Source organism: Raphanus sativus, chromosome 4 (genome assembly GCF_000801105.2).
Source record: "Raphanus sativus cultivar WK10039 chromosome 4, ASM80110v3, whole genome shotgun sequence".
NCBI lineage: Eukaryota > Viridiplantae > Streptophyta > Magnoliopsida > Brassicales > Brassicaceae > Raphanus > Raphanus sativus.
In genome coordinates this window covers 37,039,619-37,066,084 of record NC_079514.1, presented here as the reverse complement: position 1 = coordinate 37,066,084, position 26,466 = coordinate 37,039,619, and the positions used below count along the sequence as shown (strand labels likewise).

At 38.7% G+C, this 26,466-nt stretch overlaps 6 protein-coding genes across 6 annotated transcripts; 4 read left to right on the top strand and 2 right to left on the bottom strand.

Moving 5' to 3' along the window:
• Positions 1-526: 526 nt before the first annotated feature.
• LOC108854151 (PTI1-like tyrosine-protein kinase 2) lies at positions 527-3,320 on the bottom strand. The gene is made up of 7 exons (XM_018627663.2): positions 3,162-3,320; positions 2,363-2,490; positions 1,941-2,194; positions 1,453-1,853; positions 1,233-1,365; positions 1,063-1,149; positions 527-982 (listed from the first exon to the last, which is right to left on the bottom strand). Exons 2-7 carry the CDS (start codon positions 2,460-2,462, stop codon positions 854-856), a joined length of 1,104 nt encoding a protein of 367 aa, XP_018483165.1. The 5' UTR covers positions 2,463-2,490; positions 3,162-3,320; the 3' UTR covers positions 527-853.
• A 6,504-nt stretch (positions 3,321-9,824) lies between these two features.
• LOC108854148 (acyl-coenzyme A thioesterase 4, mitochondrial) lies at positions 9,825-12,321 on the top strand. Its single transcript, XM_018627660.2, has 5 exons — positions 9,825-10,321; positions 10,422-10,596; positions 11,148-11,620; positions 11,712-11,840; positions 11,941-12,321. The coding sequence occupies exons 1-5, from the start codon at positions 9,869-9,871 to the stop codon at positions 12,082-12,084; spliced, it is 1,374 nt and encodes a 457-aa protein (XP_018483162.1). The 5' UTR covers positions 9,825-9,868; the 3' UTR covers positions 12,085-12,321.
• Positions 12,322-12,400: 79 nt separating this feature from the next.
• Positions 12,401-15,534, top strand: LOC108854150 (GTPase-activating protein GYP1). Its single transcript, XM_018627662.2, has 10 exons — positions 12,401-12,622; positions 12,758-12,902; positions 12,986-13,169; positions 13,329-13,399; positions 13,712-13,849; positions 13,924-14,015; positions 14,129-14,400; positions 14,795-14,880; positions 14,965-15,066; positions 15,185-15,534. Exons 1-10 carry the CDS (start codon positions 12,549-12,551, stop codon positions 15,344-15,346), a joined length of 1,326 nt encoding a protein of 441 aa, XP_018483164.1. The 5' UTR covers positions 12,401-12,548; the 3' UTR covers positions 15,347-15,534.
• Positions 15,535-16,145: 611 nt separating this feature from the next.
• LOC108855921 (uncharacterized GPI-anchored protein At1g61900) lies at positions 16,146-18,920 on the top strand. The gene is made up of 6 exons (XM_018629849.2): positions 16,146-16,409; positions 16,927-17,784; positions 17,880-18,125; positions 18,257-18,415; positions 18,520-18,567; positions 18,661-18,920. The coding sequence occupies exons 1-6, from the start codon at positions 16,394-16,396 to the stop codon at positions 18,759-18,761; spliced, it is 1,428 nt and encodes a 475-aa protein (XP_018485351.1). The 5' UTR covers positions 16,146-16,393; the 3' UTR covers positions 18,762-18,920.
• A 122-nt stretch (positions 18,921-19,042) lies between these two features.
• Positions 19,043-21,623, top strand: LOC108849856 (uncharacterized). Its single transcript, XM_018623468.2, has 9 exons — positions 19,043-19,181; positions 19,341-19,449; positions 19,541-19,629; positions 19,777-19,820; positions 19,905-19,978; positions 20,103-20,211; positions 20,648-20,661; positions 20,896-20,997; positions 21,364-21,623. Exons 2-9 carry the CDS (start codon positions 19,393-19,395, stop codon positions 21,484-21,486), a joined length of 612 nt encoding a protein of 203 aa, XP_018478970.1. The 5' UTR covers positions 19,043-19,181; positions 19,341-19,392; the 3' UTR covers positions 21,487-21,623.
• A 411-nt stretch (positions 21,624-22,034) lies between these two features.
• On the bottom strand, positions 22,035-24,574 carry LOC108849854 (probable myosin-binding protein 4). Its single transcript, XM_018623467.2, has one exon. The coding sequence runs from the start codon at positions 24,273-24,275 to the stop codon at positions 22,035-22,037; it is 2,241 nt and encodes a 746-aa protein (XP_018478969.1). The 5' UTR covers positions 24,276-24,574.
• Between the last annotated feature and the right edge of the window lie 1,892 nt (positions 24,575-26,466).

The window sequence follows — 26,466 nt, the reverse complement described above, 5'->3', positions numbered from 1 at the left end:
CTAAACCATAGATATCTTTTATACATTATTTGTCAAGTGATTTTAAGACATGTCATCTCTATAATCATCTTAATCAAATAAATATGACATGTCATGTTAAAATGATCACATTGCTTAAAATAAATGTAACATGGACAATATCAGTGCCAAAACAAACATAGACAATTATATTTAATGTTATTTACATTTTTAGTAATTTTTTTTATAATACGAAAATAAATTATACTACATCATTAAAATAAATCTATTCAATATAATAAATAAATTTAAATATTTTAAAATTTTCGAAATATTATTTATAATTATACAGTTTTATTACTAAAAAGATCTTCACTTTTTTTTACAATTTTTTTTAAAATATAAATATTTAACCGTAATATTATTAACTTCTTTTATATATCTAAATACAGATTCTAAAAATACTGTTCATATGTACTTTTTGATAATTATACAGCTTTTATATCAACTTTTAAGTTGTAAATGTGTTGACTCTGCAAATGAAATAATTTACACGGTAGAATCCGAATAGCTTGAAAAAGTTGTCAATATAGTCAGACCAAACACACTCAAATGATTCCCTCGTCCATAAGGACAAACCAAAGAACAGCAAACCCAAATACATAGTGGTTCTCCACCAAGACAAACAAAAGCAAAGCAAAACAGCCTGTTCCCAATCCAGACGTAAACAAATGCAAACTACTAAGTACTCTCCTTTCACACCAAAATGCCGACTAGTAATTCCATCCCCATAAAGAAAGATATGATATTACATTTTTTTGTTTTGTCTACTCAAAATCAGCGAAAAAAAATCTAACTTGGTATGAACAAAGGTATCCAACTCTGTAACACAAACTCAGGCTTCAGGAACTGGAGCAGCTGGAGCTGGAGGTTTGAGAAGTGGCTGCAAAGCTTTCACAACTATACTCATATTCGGTCTAAACTCAGATTCGTATTGCACACACAACGCTGCCACAGCTGCTAGCTGCATTTTACAGATTCATATAATTCACATGAAAGTTTGAGAGATTAAAACAGGAAATGTCATTGTAATTTCAGTGTTACCTTAGCTACTGATTTAGGAGGGTATTCTCCTTTTAGCTTTGGATCAACACACTGCTTCACTTTGTCTTCACTGAGTCTCGGTGTAGCCTGAACAATAATAAAACGGATAGGAGATCAAAACAGAGCAGGATATATATTTGGACACAGAGCACACAGATAATGATTCATACCCATGTTACAAGACTCTGTTGCCCCCGTGGCATTGTATGATCCACAGGCTTCCTCCCTGTCAAAAGCTCTAGAAGTACAACCCCAAAGCTATACACATCACTCTTCTGTGTCAACTGTCCAGTCATAGCATATCTGCAAAACAGAAACACACACACGTTTACACTTTCCTCTTGATGCAATGCTAACCAAAGCTTTTTAAGGTTTTAAAAGGAAGATTACTCAGGAGCGTGATAGCCAAAGGTGCCCAAGACTCTGGTAGAGTGAAGACGAGCAGCATTGTCAGGAGCTTGATTCGAAAGATTAAAATCAGCAATTTTGGCTTGATAGTCTTCAAAGAGAAGCACGTTGCTAGATCTCACGTCTCTGTGTATCACAGGAGGCTGAACCTTCTCGTGAAGGTATTCCAAACCCCTAGCTGCCTCAACGGCAATCTTCACCCTCGTTATCCAGTCGAGCGTTGGGCCTGGCTGTGCACCTTGAACTCCTTTCCTACCGTGTAGAACGTCGTGCAGCGATCCCATCGTTGCAAACTCGTAAGCGAGAACACGGAGGTCCTCATCGACGCAGTAACCGACCAGCTGAATGAGATTCTCATGCTTTAGTCTCGAAACCATGGAAACCTGAGGAGGACGAGAAGCAAGAAAGCAATAAGATGTAAAGCAGTAAAAGAGTAAAGGAGGCTAAAAAAAGGGGAGAGGTTATATAACCTGAGTCAAGAACTCGGAGTTAGTTTCAGCTTCAGGGGCAACATCGAGTTTCTTCAAAGCCACTGCTTTACCATCGTTTAGCGTCGCGTAATACACCCTTCCGTAAGATCCCTCGCCAATCAGTGACTTTGATCCAAAATTGTCGGTTTTTTCTTTAACTTGTTCCACAGACAAGGGAGGGACTTCAATGGGGAGAGCTTCCTTGGGCGGCGCATCAGGTTTTGCAACAGGTTGTGGTTTTTGCTTTTGATTTGCTGCAATGCATGTGTGTGACGAGAAAGAGCAACCAAAACGTATTACAATCAGAAGAAACATACAATAAACTCCTAATCCTTACAAAGCCTGAAAGCTAAAGCCTTTTCTAGTGCACAAACAATACATAGACAAGTGAAGAGGAATATATTGTCAGCAAGCAACCATACCATCAGGTTGTTGTTGTTGCCATTGAGTTTTCAGATGTTGCTCATCATTCGATAAATTTGAATCTCTTGAAAAACGCCCACAACAGATCCACCTGCGCATCCTCTTCCTTCAATTACACAGATGACTCCTGCAAACCGTTTCAAAGAAACTGAATACGTATGCATAAAAGAAGAAACTATCTTCTATTAACTCTCCAGCAAATCACTTGAAACCTTTAAACGTGTTACAATATTACAGAGGGAATGGGAACTACACCATTCTCTCAAGTTAAAAGCGCATTTTCATCTCACTACCTCCCAAAATTGAAAACAGGTAAAAAAGCAACTCTTCTTGCAAGTGGTCCACAAGTAGGTGGACATACCCCTTCATTCATGTATATAATAAAGACAAATCTAACCAAAACAAAGTGACGTTGAATCAAATGTTCTTTGACAAAAAAAGTAGGCGTACCAGAAGAACATATGCGTTGGTTAATCTCTCGATTTAATGCAGTGTTTATCAAACCAACCAAAACATTTTACTTACTACACCTAAACATTTACAATCAGAAAGAGACAAAAAGAAACAGTTTGCCGCCAGATAATGTCGGCAAAATAGTCAACTAATTAGACGAAATCAATCAAAGAATGAGGAATTTCAAAAATCAGAGAAGATAAAAATCTACTCGAAATTGAATCAGAGGAAAAAAGAAACTGAAATTTAAATTTAAGGAAATCAAAAGATGGATGGGGTCAAGTCAACTTGAAAAGATCAAACAAGCAGTAGAAAAAATCGAGAGAATTTAAATTGATCTTTTACCTTTTTACCGGTCAAATCTGTGTGCCAAAACGGTGGTTAAGCTGAGAGACTTGTCGAGGGGGTTCCGATTGTCTCTTCTGTGTAGAGATGAGAGTGAGTGGCAAAAGGAGAGGAGGAAACTTTTAATTGATGAAAGACGGAGAGAGAGAGAAGACAGATGGGCAAGCAGACCCGAGGAGAGCGAAGGGAAGGGATAGAGATATTAACCGGCCAAACCGAAAGGTAATGCTCACTTTTTTCTTCTTTTCTTTTTCGTTTTTTAATTATTTTCATTGAGCCCAATCACTCACTATTTTTTTTTCCCTTTATTTATCTTTCAAGGACAAAAGATTATCCAGAATTTTATTTTAGAATTTCAAATATGCAACATCATATTTAAATTTTGATTGATCAAAGCTAGTAACACGTTTATCAATCAAAACTCAAGGTACATAGATTTTTTTAATTACTATTTGTTTATTTAAATTTGTTGCTCATTTCTGTTAAACCAAAACTTTCATTTGTATCTTATTTTTAAAATTTATTATTATGTAAGTGAAAATATATTTCTTGAACATCTAAGTGGTATTAGGTATATTATCTTCTTATAACAAAAAATTGTATGTGTGTGTTACAATATTAAAATTAATAGATGACTTTTTTAAAGAGTAATATTGACATATTTTACAATTTAAAATTCTATTTTTTTATAAGAAAAGAAAATAAAAAGGTACCAAATTATATAAATTAATTTTCAAGTATTTAGTCTTTAGACAAATTCTTAATTACTTAATAAATCAAACGCAAACGCAAGTATTTGATTTGTATTAAAAAAATAATTCATTGTTATTTAAAATGTGATTTTAAAAACTTTTCAAAATTATGTGTTATTATACTTGTAATTTCATTAAAAATCTCAAATCCACTATTGTTTTTTAAAAAAAAGTTATAGATTTTAAAGTGATTCAAGTGTTTATCGAACCTCTGTATGAAGTTTCATAATTAAAAAAATAGAAATCCAAATCTTGTGATTTTAGATAAAATTCTAAAATAGTTTAACAAAATTATATCCAATTCTCAGATCATCTAAATAATCTAAAAAATCTTTAAAACACTTAGTTGAATATATCTCAATAATATGTTAGTAAAATTCTTATTTTCTAACAAGGAGAAATTCTACAAAATTTGTATAAATGACCAATCCTATATATTGGATTTGTAAGAACTTCTATAAATATCTAATCTAGTAAAATAAATTTTAGAAAAAAATGAACTTACACCAAATCCCTAATTCAATAAGATTCCCTTAATCTTGAATGAAAAACAATAATAAGATTAAATTTCAGAAAACAAAATAAATTTGATGTTAAAACTTAAAAATAATTTCTAATGAATATATATATAGTGATAATATATATATATATAGTGATAATTTCTAATGAATATATATATAGTGTTTACTTGTGTTCTTATATAAAAAGGCTTAATATTAGGTATTTACATTTGATGCTATATTGAAAGTTGTTTTATTTGGGGTTCATTTTTTTCCCAGCGAAACTTAAAGCCCAAGTTTTGCTCCTGATGAAAAGTGAAAACCAAAAGAAAAATGCTAATAGAATCGTAATCGTATTATATAATGATACAAATTAATCTGATAGTGCGCCCGTGTACTTAAGCTGAATAGAGGATCTTCTCAGATTTACGTATTTACGTTTTTTTTTTAACTCAAATAGCAAGAGACTAAGCTCAAAGAAACAAAGTCTGGCCAGTTTTAACTGGTAATACAAAAACTAAATCGAAAGCATCAAAGACAACAAAGGCATATGATGACTCACCCTAAGGGAAGGGTTTAAGAGATCACCATAGCACCTTCAGTCCTAATGATATTATGAAGCCATGACGGTCCTCCCATCACCAAATATGATTGAAAACGTCCATCCCGTAGCACACTTCTAGAGATCTCTCGTGCCACCTTGTTTGACTGAACAGATTCCACTTCAAATTCAATCCCTACAAACTTTGAGCATATTGTAGTAATTTGCTGAAGTAATTCTCTATACCGTGGCCAACGATAAGGTTTCTGAATAGCATCATACAGTTCCTGTGAATCTGTTCCTATATGCACTTTCTCTATTCTCAGATCACGCAAACTCTTCAATACCCATAACAAGCAATACATATCAGCAGATAACTTGTCTGACTTGGGAGTCAAGGCATCTCTAGCATGTATTCCAACCTCACCATTATAGTTCCTAGTAATCCAAGCTCCTCCTACATGGTACCTATCACTCCTCCAATTCGCATGGAAATTGCATTTGACCATACCTTGTGCAGGAGGTGTCCAGCTTTGCGGTACTCCCATGTGTAATGCTGTTTGCTCTTCTCCACTCGCTCCTTTGTTCACCTCGTACCATAGAGACGCCTCCTCTAAAGCCCGACGCATCAACACCGCTATTGATTCTTGTGTCTCTGCGTATAATAAGCTATTCCTGTTTTTCCATATTGCCCATAGCATCCAAGGGAGCACTTGTCGGCGTTCTTTGCTCAAAGCTTCTTCTTGCATTAGTTTCAAACAGCTTTCCAATAGTTCCACTAATGAAAGATCAGGGAACTGCTGTTCAGGTGCAATGTGAAACTCCCGCCACAAATCACGTGCTTTAGTACAATGGAAGAGCACATGTGCAATCGTCTCCTCGCCTTGTTGACATAATTTGCAGATAGTATCAACTGGCATCCCGTGTGCTGTAAGTCGTTCTGCCACTGCCAATGCTCCTGATACTGCACGCCATAAGAACATACGGATCTTTGGAAGAGTGGGCACTTTCCAAATCTTTTTCTTAAACGCTAGCACTGCAGGTTCATCTTCTCGTCCACGATTGCCTATCTGAGATTTCGTCGCCAACCAACTCCCACTCTTGACTATATAGTCCCCTGACTTAGGTGTCGACTGGTTTTCCCGCTACCACCCGCAAACGCAGCTTTTGCGGTTTATAGCGGTTGTTGGCGTTTCGAAACAATCACAGAAAACGCTACAAATCGCTTTAAACCGCTCCGAACCTCCTAAAATCAAAAGCTGGTTCCAGCTAGCGTTTGCGGTTGCGGGCGGTTGCGGGTGGGTAAATTTTTTTCTTTAAAAACAGAATAAATAAAAATAATACTAAAAATATCCAATAAAAATTTTCAATTGAAATAATAGAAATTGTAAAATGTATTCATATTATATTTCAATTTATATTATAAAAATTCAAAACTAAAATATTTTCTATAAATTTTTAAAATTGAATAATATGATTTTATAAATATAAATTTTATATTTATCATATTATTATGATTTTTAATATTTTTATAATTACATAAAATGTAAATATTGTTAAATTATTATTTAACAGATGTTGCGTTTTGTAGTTTACCAGTCATAAGAGTCCCGCAAACGCAATAATTTCTAACAGCTATACCAGTCGTACAAATCTCTAAAAAACACTTAAAACCGCAACCACCCGCATCCGCAAACTTCCGCAACCGCAACCACAACCGCTGCGGTTACACCAGTCAGGCCCTTAGTATACGCCCATACGTACCTATCCTGAACTCCCCCAATCACCATCTGCTTAATGCGCTCTGCATCATTTGGTGGGAATAGCTCTGTTAAGGTTTCAATCCGCCATTTACCATCATTTCCTATCAGCTCAGCAACTCTAAGATTGACATCATATAAGAGTTGCTTGTTCACTGGTCTTCGTGGCACCTCATCGAGAATCCATTTATCACCCCATACCAGCGTCTCCTTACCATCCCCAATGGACCTGATTAAACCCTTTAACAGTAGTTCTCTGCCAAACAAGATACTGCGCCAGGCGTATGATGGTACGTATTTACGTTTAAACTCATATATTTCTTATTACCGATAAATTAAAACTAACCAATAATAATAGGAAGATAAATATGGATTTTTGTTTTGGAATATTTTGTGTGTTTTGGAAAATTAATACGGATTTAAAAGAAAGAGAAAAGAATAATTAAGAGAGAACTTCCAACGGATATCAGATTGTCTTTCACTAATCAGGAAAAAAAAGAATAATTAGGTGTCCGAACGAGAAGCCTATAAAAGCAAGAGTCCTCCTCCTACACTAAACCCTTTCTCAGCCTCCTCACCACTATCTTCTTCTTATTGTTCTTTACACATCCCGAGAGATTTTGATTCGTTATTGTAAACAAAAAAACAAAAAAAGACTCTTACTTTCCTGAGGGAAGATGGTGACCCACGACGATGATGATGACAAACGACGCAGCGAGGAAGAGAAGAGATGCTTTGATCTTTTCGCCACGATGCTTCTCGCTTTCGAAGACGAGTACGACGAAGAAGAACAAGACAGAAACTTGATCATGATCCACGCTGCTGCCACCAACACTACTTTCTCGTTGGGTAAACGAAACCGCGAGTCCAAGAATCAAGAAAACACTTTGGTGGTCGAGTCCAAGAGGAAGCGTCGTGTGGTGGTGGAGTCCGACGATGACGAGCCCATCAGAGAAATCAAGCCTCCGGATAGGGAAATAAACCAGCCGGTTAAAAGAAAGGAACCGGTATGGGTGATTGAGCTAATGAAGAGATTCAAAGGTGAGGGGGAGGATGCGAAGATGATATTCGAGAAGGCGATGACGAAGACAGATGTCACACCGAACCACGGACGTCTCTTGATGCCTTTTAAGCAAATGGCTGAGATGGACTTCTTGACCAAGGCAGAGCTGAAGATCTTAGAGGTACATCACAAACACAAACGAGGAGGTCGTCGTGTTAAGAAAGGAGTTGATGTGATCTTGTTGAACCGTAGTGGTGAGAAGCGATGGAATCTTAACATGAGGGTATGGAAGATGAAGAATACTTTCAACTACGCATTGTGTACTGGCTGGAACCAGGTCGTATTCGATAACAACCTCCAGATAAACCAGCTTATCACCCTCTGGTCCTTCCACGCCCGTGATGGCACTCTCTACTTTGCTTTTGATCCTCCCACTCCAGCTCCGGACCATGTGGTTCATCAGGCGCCTACGGCTCAACTACATTCTCAAGATCATCATCAAGATGAGGCTATGGTCCCTGCAACTTCATCCATGGGTACGGTTGTAATCTCTGAGGAGGATCCGTTTGTGTGTAAAGAGGCAAACAGGAGACTTTCTCCGTTTCCAAAGAGAAGCAGAACTCCTCGTGTTTGTGTTCAAATCATAAAACATAGATCACCACAACCTGTAGAGTGCACCGAGATGGCTCCTGATCTCGAGGGCTGTTCAAGAGACGCATATTAGGACGACGACCTCGCAAGAATCCCTCACAGAGAAGACGACGCTGGATATGGAACTCCGGTTGTGATTAGAGATTCCTGGGGAAACAGCTCTGTTAATCTTTGTTTATTCTGAACCCTAGCTTGCTCTCTCTCTATTGACTTGTCACGCAAGTAGTTTCTTTCTTTAGGCACTCAAAAGGGATTTTTGGTACACTGCTAAGTGCTGTAGCTTTCTTAATCGTATGAATGCATAGATGATATCAATGCTAAGTTTTGGTCATTTGCATTTCAATCTTTTTTTTTTACTATTTTCTTGGGTAAATGCTCTAACCGCGAGATAAACCAATTAATCTACACAAGGAAATTTAATCCATGCAAAATTCAATGCAGCAAAGAAACAACACTTGATGGGTCGGTAACAGATTAATAGACTAACAGATAGAGAAATGTGAGATCTCATAGTATTCAAAAAAGAAGATGTAAGCTTTTACTCAACTGGTGGTAGAAGAGAGTGAGTAAAAGAAGCCAAGCCTTGTTCTTCTACTAAACCTCTATGCAGAGTAATCCACACTAGCTTACTACACAGCTCTCCTATATTCCATTCTTGCAATCTGATCCTTTCAATCACCTGATTAAGATTTTGCAGGGCCTGGAGGCCAAATGTGTAAGTATGACATGTACTATGATGTAGGGTCTCTTCCCAATTATTACTTTTATTATTGTCTTGACATTAATACTTTTGTAGATGTTTTGGAAGTAACTGGAACAAGTGCAATTTCTCAAAAAGTATATTATGAGTTTCATGTTAAGCTACACATTTGTGTATTTTTAGTATAAGTGTCCAACTAGCAGTTCATAATAAAAGCTTATTCAACTCCAAAAGTAGAACCTCGCTAGCTTAGTATTATCTCCTTGTGTAATAACTTGTTTTTCATCAATGAAATGTTTGAGAGGAAAGAAAAAAGAATAACATTACATGATTTTCATTAAATTGCTTTGTTGACAGAAATATTAGTTAAACTGAAACTAAACTATTGATTTGTGGACTGTCTAATATTCTAAAATGTAATTAATAAAAAAATGTGTTTCAGAAAAAATTAATTAAAAAAAAAATAGGAATAATAAATAATATAAAATTATGATGAAGTGTTGTTTAGGTTTTCTGAAACTGAATAAATAAAGAGGTTATTTGTGAACAAATAAAAAAAAAAATAGTTTTCGGTTGGTCTGTTAATTTTAGTTTTTTTAGTTATTGGGTACAATTTCTATTTAATTAAATAGATATTTATTCGTGTATTTTTTTTTTTTTGAGTATCAGATATTTATTCGTATACAAAAATCCACTCTAGTGTGACTGACTAATCAGCACTCTAGCTCGCTGAGAAGATCAAAACCTGAATAGTTCCGATCCTATTGCATCCCCCCCCCCTCCCCCATCATCGTAGATCCATGAGATCGTCGTCGGCGAGAAAGCTCCTCTCGCACTCTCTTCGGAGAAACCGCGCCGTTCCTGGATCTCGGTTTCCTTCTTCAACCTCATGCCACTCTCAGAGGATGTGGAACTCCACGGCGGCACCGCCGCCGCCGGATGAAAATCCCGATCAGAACTCGATCGACGCAGGATCATCCATGCGGAAACCAGTGAGCTTGTGGCCTGGGATGTACCATTCCCCCGTCACCAACGCGCTCTGGGAAGCCAGGCGCAACATGTTCGAAACCCCAACCGGTTCGTCGCAGTCGGAGTTAACCGCGAAGACTCCGTCGCGGAGCAGGACGTCGATTCTTTACAAGTTCTCATCCGATTTCGTGCTCCGAGAGCAGTACAGGAACCCTTGGAACGAGATTCGGACTGGTAAATTGGTTGAGGATCTTGACGCTCTCGCTGGAACCATCTCCTTCAAGGTTTCTCTTAGAATCAATACTAGCAATAGCATAAGAATCATTTATTGATTGTGAAAGGATTTAGCTTAGTGATGTGCTTTTGCAAAAAACAATGTAACAGCATTGCAGTAGTGGTGATGGGAGTGCGAGGTCGATGATTTTGGTGACGGCTTCTGTGGATAGGATTATCATGAGAAGGCCAATTCGTGTGGATGCTGATCTTAGTATTGTAGGCGCTGTTACATGGGTTGGGAGATCTTCCATGGAGATGCAATTACAAGTACTCCAAACTCAAGGTATGTATATATCAGTTTCTTTTTGTCTCTAATGAGTAATGACTTTTACTCTCTCCTCTTTGTTGATTATATCATTTCGTTTTCATCTGAACCAACGTGCATGGTAAGATATATAGATGATAGACACTCTGGATTGTTTGTATTTCATTTTGCTAGTAAGATAAGCAAAAAAAACAGATTGAGTTCGAATTTAGAAGGGTTATGCTCTGTTTCACGCTTGAGCTGATTGTATTCCAAGTTAGAAGGGTTATGTTGTGTTTCATGCTTGAACTGGTAAATGCAGTTGAAGCAAGTTTTGAGATTTGATTTGCCTTCATTCAGTTTTTCGTTGATAGACATATTCCCTAATAACATGTCCTCATTGGAACAGAATATGACTTTCACTGTACCTTTTCATTCAGTAACATCTCTGTACGCAATGAGTAATGCTTTTTTTTTTCCTTAAAAACTTGGACAGTCTCCTCCCATTAACATTTTTCATCACAGTAAATGACTTTTTTTAGTAAATGACCTGTTGCTTTGCTGAATATTCTAACAGTAAGATTTTACAGATGCCAACAACCCCTCTGAGTCAGTTGCTCTTGAAGCAAACTTTACGTTTGTAGCTCGAGATGCCAAGACAGGCAAGTCAACTCCAATCAACCAGGTCACTCCAGAAACTGAACATGAAAAAATGCTCTGGAAAGAAGCAGAAGAGAGGAACAAATTACGGAAACAAAAGAGAGCACAAGGTAAAGAAGAGCAAGAGAAGTTGAAGGACTTAGAGAGGCTAAATGATTTATTGGCAGAAGGACGAGTATTCCTGGACATGCCAGCTCTTGCAGACAGGAACAGCATCCTAATCAAGGATACTTACCATGAGAACTCGTTGATTTGTCAGCCACAGCAACGGAATATTCATGGTAGGATATTTGGAGGCTTCTTGATGCGCAAGGCCTTTGAGCTGGCTTTCTCCAATGCTTACACCTTCGCTGGGGTTTCGCCACGTTTCCTTGAAGTCGACCGTGTCGATTTTATCAAACCTGTGAGTGTGTCTCATTTTCAAATAAAACAGTGATTATGGTAAATCATCGATTGAGGAGGTGTTTTTTTTTTATCTCTGGTGGTGGGTGCAGGTGGATGTTGGAAACTTCCTTCGTTTCAAATCACGCATACTGTACACGGAAGCTACTAATTCAGCAGAACCGCTAATAAACATCGAGGTTATAGCTCATGTGACAAGTCCAGAGCTCAGGTCTAGCGAAGTAAGTTTAAATAAAAAAACTGAGCGATGCACATTAGGGATGGGATTTGAAATAACAAATGTGAGGGTGATGTGATGTGATGTTTTTGGTGTGTGGGTAGGTATCGAACAGATTCTACTTCACATTCAGTGTGAGACCTGAAGCGATGAAAGATGGATGGAAGATAAGGAATGTGGTTCCAGGAACGGAAGAAGAAGCAAGAAGGGTGATTGAGCGAATGGACGCAGAGAGACCCATCTCATAGAGAGAGAGCCTTGAGCTCCTCCCCCCCCTCATTGATCTGAATAAGAAGTTTATCTCCTTATTTTTTTGCAGAGTAGATTCATGTGATCACATTTCTCCTTTGCTTTCAACTTTAGGTCTATGAAAATGATTAATTGAGAAAGATATATTCAAACTCAAATGTATGTCACTCATGTGATGTTTATGATACTTTCTGTAAGAAAAAGCTTCCCATTAATTATTTTTAAAATAAACTTTACTTTTTAGTTATTTTTAGTGCACATAACTAAATCAAACAAAGTCGCCTTCAAAGCAAGTAAATTAGTTATTAACTTGTTTCTAAATCACTCACCACCTTGTCTCCTCTCCCCCGATGGCTTTTTAGAGAGTTGAGATCGATGGAAAGCAATGGAACCCAAAGTCTCAATCAGAACCACCATCTCTGAACATCGGAATAATCAGAAGTGAGAAAGAAAGAAAAAAAACATGGAGCGTAGAGAAGAGGAGCAACAAAAGCGCGACGATTCCAGATTCAATCAAACTCTCAAGAACGTCCAGGGGTAATCAATCAACCAATCAAATCGACTTTCAAATGTTTTCCTCCGCGCAGATCTTGCATTTCCTTTTAGATCTAACTGACAATTGAATCACGATACTCTTAATAGTTTTGCTGATTTAAGTTTCGGTTATATAAGATTTCTGAAAGGAAGGAGTATACCTGGTAAGGTATTGCTGACTAGGAGACCCGATCTTACTCCCGAACCAATCTCTCCTACTTATCACCGTAGCTTGTCGGAGAATGACGCCGGTAGAAACGAGCGTTCGGACAATCCCGTCGAGGTAAAAATGACTTTAGACTTTTTTCTCTTCTTCTTCTTGGGAAAAGTTCAACAATTTTGTGAGAAGAGATTAATTATTGGCAGGTGGAAGATAATAATTCAAGCAAGAAACATGATAATACATACGCCGGTAAGCTACGGTCAAACTCCTCTAGTGGGGAGCAGCTTGCCAAACAAGTCCAAAACCTCAAGATAGGTGGTCGATCAAGCGATTACGCTAGAGTTATGAAGTTCAACAAAGTTCTTTCCGAAACTACTGTCATTTTAGGTACTCTCTCTCTACACTTTGCCTTTCATGTAGTTTCGTTGCTTACTATTATTCACTGTGGATGATAATACTCTTGTCCAAGGTTTAAGTTATATCACTTGCAAGAACATGGCTTTCTATCTTCTTTCATTTGGTTAATTTCATCTTCTTACCTTGTAGAGAAGCTGCGTGAACTAGCGTGGAGTGGTGTCCCCCACTATATGCGCCCTGATGTCTGGCGCCTTCTCTTGGTACGCTGCTACGCTCTACCCCATACTTCACATTTAAATCATATACTTAATATTGAACTTCTTGTCATTCTGACTTTTAATCTCTTTACTTACATTCTCCTTCTATTTTACAGTGCAATCTCTTGTTTCTTTATAACAATCTCTATTTACTATACTGATCCATCATATATATTGTTTTATAGTTTTTTTTTTTTCAATTATTTGTCAGATAGTTTAGTATGGTATCTCATCTGCATAATTATGTGGCAACATTTTTTTTGCCTTTTTGGTTTACTTTGACTATTTTAAATTTAAATATAAACTGACAAACAGGGATATGCACCACCTAATTCAGATAGACGGGAGGCTGTTCTGAGAAGGAAACGTCTTGAGTATCTTGAATCTGTTGGCCAGTTTTATGACCTCCCGGATTCCGAACGTTCTGATGATGAGATCAATATGCTTCGCCAGGTTTTTCCCTCGTTGTCTCAGTGCTTCTCTGACCTAATTTTCAAAAGTCTCTTAGCAGTTGTATTCTTTTCCAGATTGCTGTTGACTGTCCAAGGACTGTACCAGACGTCAGTTTCTTTCAGCAAGCACAGGTGCAGAAATCATTAGAGCGTATTCTCTACACATGGTGAGTTATAGAGTGCATGCTGTGATTAAACTTGTTCTTCTGTCACCTTAACAATCAGTTGGAAAAATACGTTGAAAGCTAAATCTGAAATTTAAATATGCTGCGTAATGCAGGGCCATTAGGCATCCAGCGAGTGGATATGTTCAGGGAATAAATGATCTGGTCACTCCCTTTCTAGTTATATTCTTGTCAGAGTATTTAGAAGGCGACGTAGAGAATTGGTCAATGTCCGATCTATCTGCTGCAAAAGTCTCAGATGTAGAGGCGGATTGTTACTGGTGCTTGACAAAGCTACTTGATGGTATGCAAGATCATTACACTTTTGCGCAACCTGGAATCCAGAGACTTGTGTTTAAGCTTAAGGAATTAGTCAGGCGTATTGACGGTAAGGTTCCTTACGCTGCTTAATCTTATAACTAGATATGTCTTTGGTGATTTTAGCAGAACAACTCATGACATGCTAAAAATCAATGCCCTTGGGTCATTTTTCATTTTGTTTACCACGAGGGCTTTTATCAACATTTTCTGCATTTCTCGGAAATTTGAAGACTGTGTCCTTGACAATGTTCGCCAATCTATATGCATGTCACCTTTTGATGAGTTGATGTCATTGAGTGATAAGATCTAGTTTCTGCTAATTGGCTTGTCACGACGCTTGATGCTATCATAATGCATTTGCTAGTGCATTAATTCACAAATAGCCACATAGCTTACAGTTTAGGCCTGATTTTTTTGTAAAGGATGTAGAGCTAACATTTTTCTCAAATCGCATTTACTAGAACCCGTTGCAAGACACATGGAAGAACAAGGACTAGAGTTTCTTCAGTTTGCTTTCCGGTGGTATAACTGTCTTCTGATACGTGAGGTTAGACACCATCGTTTCTTAGACCCCAAAAGTTTTTTTGTTTTGTTTGTTATGAAACCTGACAAAACCCTTTGTGCTTTGTAGATCCCGTTCAGTCTCATCAACCGCCTATGGGACACATATCTTGCTGAAGGAGATGCATTGCCGGACTTCCTAGTGTATATATATGCTAGCTTTCTCTTGACGGTAAGAAAAATTAATCTGAAGGAAAAGAGTCTTCACAGTCAATTTTGGAGGTGTTTGTTTGTTGTTTTAAACTAAGAGAGGAATTGAATGCAAGTTGTGTGTTATGAACAAAATGCAGTGGTCAGATGAGCTGAAGAAGCTGGACTTTCAAGAGATGGTAATGTTCCTGCAACACCTGCCAACACAAACGTGGACAGACCAAGAACTGGAGATGGTTTTGTCAAGAGCATACATGTGGCACAGTATGTTCAACAATTCTCCAAACCATCTGGCTAGCTGAGTGACTTTTTCCCTCGATTATGATGTTTGTTCTTTCTTGCTTATACTATATTATACTTAAGTTCTTGTCGAAATCAGCTTTAGTCTTTTTTTTTTCCGTTTAAAATGGTAAATGCTAAAAATTCGTGTTCATGTTGAATCTGTCACCAGTTTGTGTTTTGTAATATTTGTAGCCTTCCTTTTTGTTTACTCTCTCTCTCTCTCAAGAACACTTATATTTGGTTTTCATGTAAATTTCAACTTGATCGGGGGGCATATCTTACATTGTATCCATGCCCACCCGATGTTGCTGTCATCCGACCCGACCCGACTGAATCTGGGCGAGTAATAGTTGCTTTTGTATAAGATAAAGATAAGCTTTATCTATATAAAATGATTATTAATTAAACCTCAAAACAGAGAATGTGGACATAAGCAACAACAAAAATCTAAACTGAAGGATGGTGGTCTCTTGTCTTTGGATTCCTAAGCTATTAATAATACAAATCTTAAAGTCAACATCAATCAGATTTATGTCCATTATTTGCAATCTTTCTAACACCAAAACTCTGTTGCATAATCATTTTATATATATCAAGTTATCAACAAATCATCAATTATAATATTTACGTTATAGCATTTCTAAGTAAATTTTATTATATACACAGGATTAAAAAAGAATTGGAAAAGTAAGAAGAAAAGAAAAAAAAAGGATTAATGATGGATTTTGATAATGATGAGTCATCACCTTTTTTAAGACCATGCCTAATTACGGTAGAATGAAAAGAAAAAAAAAACAGGAGTGAAGGAAGAGAGAGAAAGGTAAAGTAAGTCCCTTTTCTGCTTTCCCTTTTGTGTGTTTGTGTGTGTGGTTTCATTCCTTCATCTCTCTTTCTCTCTCTCACTCTTCTTCCCCCTCTGCTAACGAACCAACGAAACGCTCTTCTTCATCTTTCGGTAATCGATTTATCTCTCTCTCAGAATCCGAACGTGTTTTCAATCTCTCAAGCTCCCTCCCTTAGCTCCTCCCCCGTCCGAAACAATGGTTTGATTTTGCAGAGGGAGGAGGATGGTTAAGTTCTCAGGTATCTTCTTCTTCTTCTACCTATCCCTTTCTCTTAAATCATTTCCAATTCGAGATTTTTTTATTCTTTTATTTTATTTTGGGGAACTTAGTTTGTCTGAATGATTCTGTGGAGAACAATAAAGTGGTAACCTTTCTTAGTTCTTTATGTTGGATCCGAATAACTAAGAGGATCTATCTCTGTCTGCTCTTGAATTCAATTAAGTATATGCTTTGTTAGATGACACCATTTTTTTTTCCTTGGTTTCATGATAAGAGAGGCACATAGACTGATATGGTTGGCAACATAACAGAGCTTATAGATAAAGATTCATAAACCCTTCTCCTGTAGATAGATGTCTATTACCCTGAAGAAGCTGCTACTTATTTATCTCCAATGGGTTTGTCGAAAGCTACTAACTTTCTTCTTGGGTCATGGCTTCTAACTGACTACCGTGTTGAAACTGAATAACTCTCCATGGGCTCTTTAGAGACTGTTTGTTGTTTCCTAACCGGTGTGACTTGCTTCCTCTTACCAGGCTGTTTGGTTCACCCCTTCTTGTTATTTATTATCTGGCTATCAAGCTTCCAAGATGTAGCTGCTGCCTCTGCACAATCCAAGGTTCATGAGAAGCAGCATACTAGCAAATCCACTACCGCTGAGTTAGCAAACCCACCTGGCATCGGAGTCTCCGGTCCCATCCAAGTATCTCCCTCCGTCATCCCCAAATACACATCCCCTCCTCTCCCTTGGACACCACCAATGTACCCTACTTTCCCCGACACTTACCAACCAAAGCTAACCGGAAAATGCACCGCAGACTTTCAAACACTCTCCACCGTTATCGACACAGCGGCCTCTGATTGTTCCCAACCCTTCGCTGCGCTCGTTGGAAACGTGATTTGCTGTCCGCAGTTCGTTAGCTTACTTCATATATTCCAAGGACAGCATGACGTGAAGTCGGATAAGTTGGTTCTCCCTGATGCGGTTGCTGCAGATTGTTTTTCAGATATCGTCAGCATCCTCGTCAGCAAGAGAGCCAACATGACGATACCTGCGCTTTGCTCCGTGACGTCCTCGAATCTAACCGGAGGTTCTTGTCCTGTGCAAGATGTGGCAGCGTTCGAGAAAGCTGTCAACAGCAGCAAGTTGCTGGACGCCTGTCGCACCGTTGATCCTCTTAAAGAGTGTTGCAGACTGGTTTGCCAAGGTGCGATTATGGAAGCTTCGCTTATAATCTCAGGACACCAGACGACGGTTGGGGAGGGATCAAACAACAACGTCAATGCACTTAACGACTGCAAAAACGTGGTGTTTTCGTATATTGCGAGGAAGCTTCCAGCAGACAAAGCCAACACTGCGTTTAGGATATTATCGTCCTGCAAAGTTAACAAAGGTACTGAACTCTCTATCTGCTTACCTTTCCTCATCTCTTTCTCTCGTTTGTATGTATGGTTTTTTGATGTGTGCACTGTGGGGGGTTGCATACAGCTTGTCCCTTGGAGATTAAGGAGCCAACAGAAGTGATCAAGGCTTGCCGTAATGTGGCTGCTCCAAGCCCGTCTTGCTGTAGCTCGTTGAATGCGTATATCTCAGGGATACGGAACCAAATGCTAATAACAAACAAGCAGGCTATAGTGTGTGCAACAGTCATGGGTTCTATGTTACGGAAAGGTGGGGTCATGACGAATATATATGAGCTTTGTGACGTGGATCTCAAAGATTTCAGTGTCCAAGGTAAGTTAATGCTTTGTTTTTAGACTCTCCAAATAAAACTGTACTTGTTTTTTCCCTCTCTCTCCCCTGACATTATCTCTCTCTCTGTTACTTGTTTTCTTGGATATGCCTTTGGGGGTGGGGATAAGCAGCATATGGAATGCAACAAGGATGTCTACTGAGAAGCTATCCAGCAGACTTGATATTTGACAACACGACAGGGTACAGTTTTACATGTGATTTGACGGATAACATAGCTGCGCCATGGCCATCTTCATCGTCAATGTCTTCTTTGTCGCTCTGTGCTCCTGGTAAACATTGATTGCACTCTTTACTTCTTCTTTTTCTAGCTCTCACTCTTTATTTGTTTGCCTTGTGACTGAATTTTTTACTTTAAAAAATGAATGTTGTGCAGAGATGTCATTACCTGCATTGCCAACATCTCAGACTCTTAGGAATCACGGTACGCTTTAGTTTTTCCATTGGCAATGTAAATCTACAGTCTTAAAGAAGAGTGCAATGACACGGTGCGTTTTGAACATGTGTGTGTTTGCAGGGTTTCGGGGTGGTGGTGGTGGTGGTGGTGGTGCGTTTGGAGGGTTGCGTCTGATTATCATTTTGGTGATTATGTTGTATGGTGTTGTTGTTAGACATTAAAAAAATGAGATTTTTTTTTTTTAAATTAATTTGTTTTGGTAGGGGACTCTCTCTATGGATATGGATGAGCAGGGAATCTCATATTTGTATTTCTTTCTTTGTGTATATGTTTTTGTTGGGTAACAACAGAGAGTAATGTAGTAATATGTCTTCTCAGTCTCTCTCTTTCTCATGTAATATCATCTCCCTTGCTCTCCTTCCTTTGTTATGAGTTTTGTCACAGTGGTTCCAAAAAAAAAAATCGGTTAAAGGATAAGATTAAACCAAAAGTAAATTGAAATTAAACCGAAAATCAGACCGATAGGTCCTGAAATCATGGAACCACGAGTTATCCTTAAAGTCCCTTCTTCTTCCCTCCTTCCGAGCTCGTCTGGAGTGTCAGACAGAACTCTGCGTTTCTCTCTTTACACCAGCCACCAGGTAATCTCTCTTCTCTCCTATATCTATTAAGTGGCGATGCAAACTCTGTTCTGTACTAAATTCCGTTGAACTTGGTTTCAACTTCTGAATACTCTCCTTTGGGAAGAGAAGCAAAGTGTGTTCTTTTCTGAGGCTAATGTGTTGTTTATTCCTATTTAGAGTACAAGGGGGCGCCAAAGAGGCGACGTCTGTCTTAGCTTCTTGCTTGTGAATGATGACAATGCAGACAATCGTCCACAACCTCGCGTTTTGTAGCTTCAACTCTGCCGTAACGCCCTTCTTCTTTTCTTTACTATAAGTCTGTCTTGCTTTTCAAAATGTCTACTTGTTCTAAAAAGTTCTCCCTTTTAATTTTGCAGATAATAGAACGGAAACCAACAAGACTTCATCTTTCTTCTTTTGTAACTCTTCCTTCAACTTTCTCAATTCATCCAAGATTCTGCACAAGGTGATGTTTCTCTGCATTTCTTTGTCCACTATATTAACATAAGAGTTGTGTTTTACTCAAGTGTGTTTGGACTTTCAATTGTTTTTACTCTCTAACTCTAGTTTCTTCCATGATTAAATTCTTGTTTTATTCTTTACACTTCTACAGGGCAACGAATAAACAGTTCGTCGCAGTTTGTGCAGCACCATCAGGTTCAAACTTTTAAAATTATACTCTCTCCTTCTTCTTTTTGTTGTTTCTTTTTTTTCTTCATGTAAATGTGTTTCTCTGATCAGATGTTGAGACTTCTTCTAAGGATGAATCAGTTTTGATTACGAAAGTGGAGACCGGAAACAGCAACGAAGTCAAGGTATGCTCTCTTAGTTTCTGCGCATACTACTACTGGTGTCAAGAATGAGTTATGGCATCTAATCAGCGTCTTGAGAATTTTGTTGCCTTTCCACCTTACGGTTCTCCTACTGGGCTGAGTGCAGGTGCATGTTGAAGTCTCCGGAGAGAAGACTCAAACAGTCTTCAACATTGTCTTTGATAAAATGGTTGCTGCAGCTCAGCCAATCCCAGGTTTCCGAAGAGTTAAAGGAGGTAAGGCATCACAGATACTGTATATGCTTAGGGAGATAAATAAACTTGGTTTCTCAAGTTGGCCTTTTCAACTAATGCTTTTATTTTATTGTGGAAAGATCTTCATACTGCTTAGGAACTTGTGTTTGTAGCTTTACTCGGACAGAGCAAAAATGTTTGATTCTTCTTAGTGTTTCCTTCACGGCTTCACCTCTTTGCAACCTTTTTTTTTAATGTCGTTATTGGCTTTACAAATAGTTTGGCTACGTAGGGTGGACATTTAAGTTACTTTCGTTAACAATGCTCATAGATTTCAACAAACTTCTATAAATCTCTCTTGTATTTGTAGTTAATATGATTTTGCTGCTGATGACTAGCCAACTAATTCATTTGATTCCTTCTCTAATGTTTTTTTCTCTCTCTCTTCTTCGTCTGTTTATCAACATTGGAACTCCAGGGAAGACCCCAGATGTAAGTTTTTGTTTTTTTTTTTCACTTCAGTGTCCTTTAGAGAGCCCATTATTTTAAGCATTAATGTAAAATAGCTTTGGCGATGGGTCCTGTGTTTTTATCCTATTGGAGATCATACGTGCACTGTACTGATACTCTTAGAATCGGATTTATATGCTGATAATTTCACTTTAAATACATTCATTGAGGAGTTCTTGGCCTGTGCCTAAGTGTTCATTTCCTTATATTTTGCAGATACCCAGAGAAATTTTGTTAGAGATCCTTGGATATTCTAAAGTCTATAGACAGGTGATCAAGAAGCTAATCAACTCTGCTATCGATGACTATGTTAAACAGGTATAATAATGTTCAAACTTCTCTCACTAGATTCTGTTTCAGATGGCAACTTTTGTAAATTCAATAAACAGAATCTTGTCTAAAATTTATCAAAATAGGTGCTTAATCTTGGAGCTTGCTTTTAGTTAAGTGTTAAAGATGATCCTAAAGAAACACACTAGATGTAATGATTTTTGAGAGTTGAACTGAACATTCCTTAAAATGTAATACAGATCACCCATTCAGTCATATTTAGCTACTAGGATTGGAACCAACTTCAACAGCCTTGGTTTGATTGTGTAAAACCAGTTGGAATCAATGAGTAAATCATCTTGTTTGTGGCTGGATCTCAAAATGGTTTGCTTTTGGTTGTTGATGCTTTCGCAGGAAGACCTAAAGGTTGGCAAAGAGTTGTCTGTTGAGCAAAGCTATGAAGATCTTGAAGAAACATTTGAACCAGGCGAAAGTTTCAGCTTTGATGCTACTATCAAGCTTCAAGAAGTGAGCTGAACGAATGTTGTTGAACCCTAGGTACTTATCAATGTGATTTGTCATTCTACCTTGTCTGGTAACAGTTCTTGTTGAGTAGGAAAGGATAATCTCAGTTGGATTGAGCTTTGTGGTAATAAAGTTTGAAAAATTCAGTAGTTTCAGTGGGATTGATGATTTGTATGTTCCCCATAATAAAATGAGGCTAGCCACATAGATAGATAACTAAAAAAAATGAATACTAAATGTCTTTAACTTACTCCTAACGTTTCCCTATTATTACAAAACACAAGCTCTCCCTTTGTGCCTCTAAATGTCACTCTTACCATTGAAATCTCATTCTTGTCCTTCATGTGTGCTTGAAAGAATCACTTTCCATGTTGGGATTCGCTTTCTTCACCATATGATTCTGCAGTGAATGCTGGTACAGTATATGTATGCCTCTGCAGATTATTCTGTTTGTGTGTCTCTTGTGACCATCACTAGTCTCAGGCCTGGAAGCTTCCAGCATTTCTTGAGTATTCTTCTTCAAGTAAGTTGATGCAGCTCCCGGAAATGTTTACTCTCTCTCAAATGTCTGTTGGAACATTCCCACTGGTCTCATCAGTTGTTGAGTTTCCACTCGTTTCAATACTCTCCAGAACTCCCATGCTAGCGAGGATTTCTTCTCTTGGCTCATCTGGATACCTAACTCTGTAGTACTCTAACTCCATCTCGAGATCTTGTATTTCCTTTTCCCTATCAGCCAAGACATCGTTTGCTCTCTCAAGTGCATCAACGTCGTGCTCGGCTTGCTCATCCATCATTCTCAGGTACTGCAAAGCTTCCATGTGGAGAGCTGCTTTCTCCTCCTGCAACCGTGTGATCATCGCCATTGCTTGATTTGCAGCTATAGCTGAGGCGTTTCTTTCTTCCTCTAACTCTCTACTCACATCTTTTAGGCTTTTCCTCTCGTGCTCTAGCTGTTGCTTTAACAGATCAACTAGATTTTCGCCTTCAATGTCACTGCTAATGCTTACAAATGATTCCACAGAAGCAGAATGCTTTAGTTCCTTGGAGGAATTTTTATCATCGCTGTGTTCTAATGAGGAATTTTCGTTGGAGATCTTTGGTGATGGCAAAGGCTCGGTCTCTCCTTGCTCTTTGTTACTTGATTGTTCTTCTGAGGCAGAACCAGTCACATTGATTGATGTCAAAGGTTTGGAGTCTACATTATCCACATCCTCTTCTTCTTCATGACTGGAATGAGATGATTGCGCAACTGCATAGCCTTTACTACCTCCATCTTCTTCTTCCTCGTTGGATTGTTCTACAGCAAATGAACCAGATACTTCTTTTGATGTTGACGGCTCAGAAGGTGCATTGACCTCAGCTTCTTCCTCTTCTTCATTACTGAAATATTCTTCTGCAACATTGTTTTCATTAACCTCACTTGGCCCTTCATCACTGGTGGTCAAATGCTTGAGATCTCCTTCAACATCATTAGAAGGTTCATCCGCCAGAGAAACTGGCATATCATTGGTCGTCAGAGGCTTCAAGTCCCCTTCATCTCTATTCTCATCATCACTAGAAGGTTCAGCTGCAACAGAACCAGGCACAGCTTCCTCAGATGCTTCTGTCTGTACAGCTGAATGGGATATGTTTTGATCAAAGTCTGCTTGACTCTGGACTTCACGAGAGGTGGTACTATTGTCTCCAGAAGGGCTCAAGAATTCCCCACCAGAAGGAGATGAGCTGCCATTTATCTCAGCTTCATTCTCTGCTCTTCCTGAACTTTCCTCTTGAGGTAAGTCCAATGAGAATGGACGAGCTTCACTCATAGTAACAAGCTCCGAGAGTACAGATGCATCCTCCTCCCCTGCGTCAATAGGTTGTTCTTGTTGTTGCTTCTTAGTCTTCTTATCTACAAGCTTACGCTCACGTGGTTTATGATCTTTGACACGAATGTTCTTATCTTTCTTGTCTTGCAAGTAAGGCTGCTTACGCTTCAATATCTTCTTGTCATCAAACGATTCCCGAGACCGAGACCTTTGAACACGTCTCTCAGATGTCTCACCACTGAAGTCTATGGTCTGGAAGAAGGCATCATCATCTGTAAACAAGAAGTCTGATTCAGACTCCGAGTGAATCTTCAGCTCTGCGTACCCCACATGAGCCATACCTTCGCTGCGGCTTCCAGCGTCTACATACTCACCACCACTCGTCACCGCCGTAGCCGCAGCCTTATGGTGGTTTCTCATCTTCTTCAAACTCCCAGCGCTTCCTCTTCGTGTAAGATGATGATGCCTTGGAGCAGGAATGTTAGGTTTAGCTCCACCAGAGCCTAACCTAACCAGTCTCTGCGTATGTTGCCTTGTCCTCCACGGTTTGTTACAACAAGAACACGATCTAGGAGGATGAGCAAAGTGGCTTGTGGAGAGCAGATCGTACCCTAGCTTCCCTAGAAGCAACCTGTTCACGTCTGGATCCGGACCGGTCGTTTTGGTGAAAGACAGGAGACAGTCATCGCACATTCCTCGACAGTCCGCGAGGTTGCTGTCGTGATTCAGACACGTCATGTAAGAAGAAACCTCTGATCTGTGGTTCCTGCAGAGGAGGAGTCTCCAATGCAGAGGAGAATAAAGGAGCTTGGAACAGAGGAAACATGGGAGAGGCAGTCTGCAGTAGCGTGCGAACCAGACGAGGAGATAGGAGAGGAGAGCGTCTATGAGCATGAGGAATATGAGGAACCATTCGCAGGCTGCGTATGTTAGGACAGGCCCCAACCCGAGTAGGACGTTTTGGTGATCATAAATAAGATTTGAATCCATGTTTTAGAGTAGTGGTGATGGTGAATGATAATGATGATCCTGAAGAAGAACATTGAAACTCATTATCTCAGAATCTTGAGTCAGATTTGAATTCTTGAAAGTGAAAACTTGGCCTTACCTGGGAAAGGGAGAATGATTTGGTCAATGAGAGAAGAGGTCAAAGGACTTTTGCCTAAAATAAAACAAAACTTGTTCAACGATTTGTTGTGGGGTTTGCCTAAATTAGTGTAACTCTCTCCCTCAGAATATTGAGATGTATAACATTTTTGTGTGTGTAAATCACGAGGATTTATTTATTTATAGAGATTTTAAAATTTATTGGTCTTCACTATTGATTTAAAAAACTAATAAGTCTTCTTTGATCTAAAAAACTTCACAAAAATAAACAAACAGATTATCAAAAAGTAAACCAATCTGTAAAAACCAAAAAGTGCAAAATTAAGCTTTGGGACATAGAGCACAATACTAGTACGTGAAGCAATAGAGTAAATCTTTACTTTTTTTTTTTTTTACAAAAAAAAAAGTAAAGATTTGGTATTATTGTAAAACGGTTGTATAATATATAGTTCCTTCCCAAATTTTGTAAAATACAGAAGCAAACGTTCAAATATGCAACAAACAATATCAAAAGCGGTTGGTCGGTTCTCATTCCTTGTTCTTGGCAGAGTTATGTAAGCATTGTTGTCTGAAACTCTTATCACATTTCAGAACCATTGACATAAAGGCTTCCAAGCTCGTACAACCTGCAGTGAGAGGGGGAGACACATAGGTAAAAATAAAGACAAGATATGGCAAAAAATATATCTCAAATCCAGAATAAGACTGATGGAACAAGATAACTTACAAGTAAAATACTACTAGCATGCAAAGTAAGATGTCTTTGATTGTCACAACACCAAGAGCTATGATGATAACGAGGCTTGCCATAAGTGCGAGGAACATAATAGCCTTGACGCTTCTCACGGGACATTGGGACTTGGGAAACTGAACCTCCTGCGAGTTTTCATTATAATTATTTTGAATAACTATACTGAACCGAGAACTGAGCATAAACCTTTGGCTTAGTGCTCAGGCCTATCACACCACAGAGCTAGAAAAGACACATATATATATACATATAACTAAATTTTCAAATAACAAAAACATACATTAATGTCGTGTGGCGATGGTTCAACGGGTGGTTTTTCATTCAGAGACTCTCGACACAGCATATTGTTAAGTAACATATGCTTCATTTCCTCTCTTACAAGTGAAGCAGTACCTGTTAAGGAAAGAAGATCAATCACCTTACTTGCATATCACGTTCTGTATATTACTCTGTAAATGCTCGATATCTTCTTTCCCTTTATGATGTATCTCACTTGTATAAATATGTACTCATATACATCAATAAGAATCATCCTTCATATCACATATGGTATCAGAGCAGGCTTAAAAAATTTTAACCTAGCTCTCTCCTCTTCTCTTACTGCCGTCAATCTCATCGTTCTCCTTCTCCCTTCTTCCTTGTCTCTCAATCTTTTCTCTTCTTCCTCGCCATGTCTTCCAACAACAGCGCAACGCTTCCCGGAGCCACTCCTGCAGTTGACACAATCCCACTCAACTCCCCCCTTCTCAACATCAACATGTCCAACATTGTGAAACTTTCGGCATCCAACTACTTGGTTTGGAGTCGTCAGGTTAATGCTCTTCTCGATGGCTACGAGCTTGCATCCTATCTTGACGAGTCGACACCCAAACCAGATTCAGTGATCACAACTGATGGTGTCACTGCTCCGAATCCAGAGTACACGCTGTGGAAGAGGCAAGACAAACTGATCTTCAGTGCACTTCTTGGTTCACTCTCCCCCACCATTCAGCCGCTTGTCTCTCTTGCTCCCACCTCTGCAAGCGTGTGGCTCACACTGGCATCTACCTATGCCAAACCTACGCGTGGACACATCAAGATCCTTCTGCAACAACTCAGGTCTTGGACAAAGGACACAAAGCCGATTGATGAATATGTCCAAGGTCTCACTACGAGGTTTGATCAGTTGGCGCTACTTGGCAAGGTTCTTGATCATGAAGACAGACTTGACTATGTTCTTCAAGGCTTACCGGAGGAGTACAAGTCTGTGATTGAACAGATGGAAGGCCGAGAGGTACCACCATCTCTGACTGAACTTCATGAGAAGCTCATCAACCATGAAGC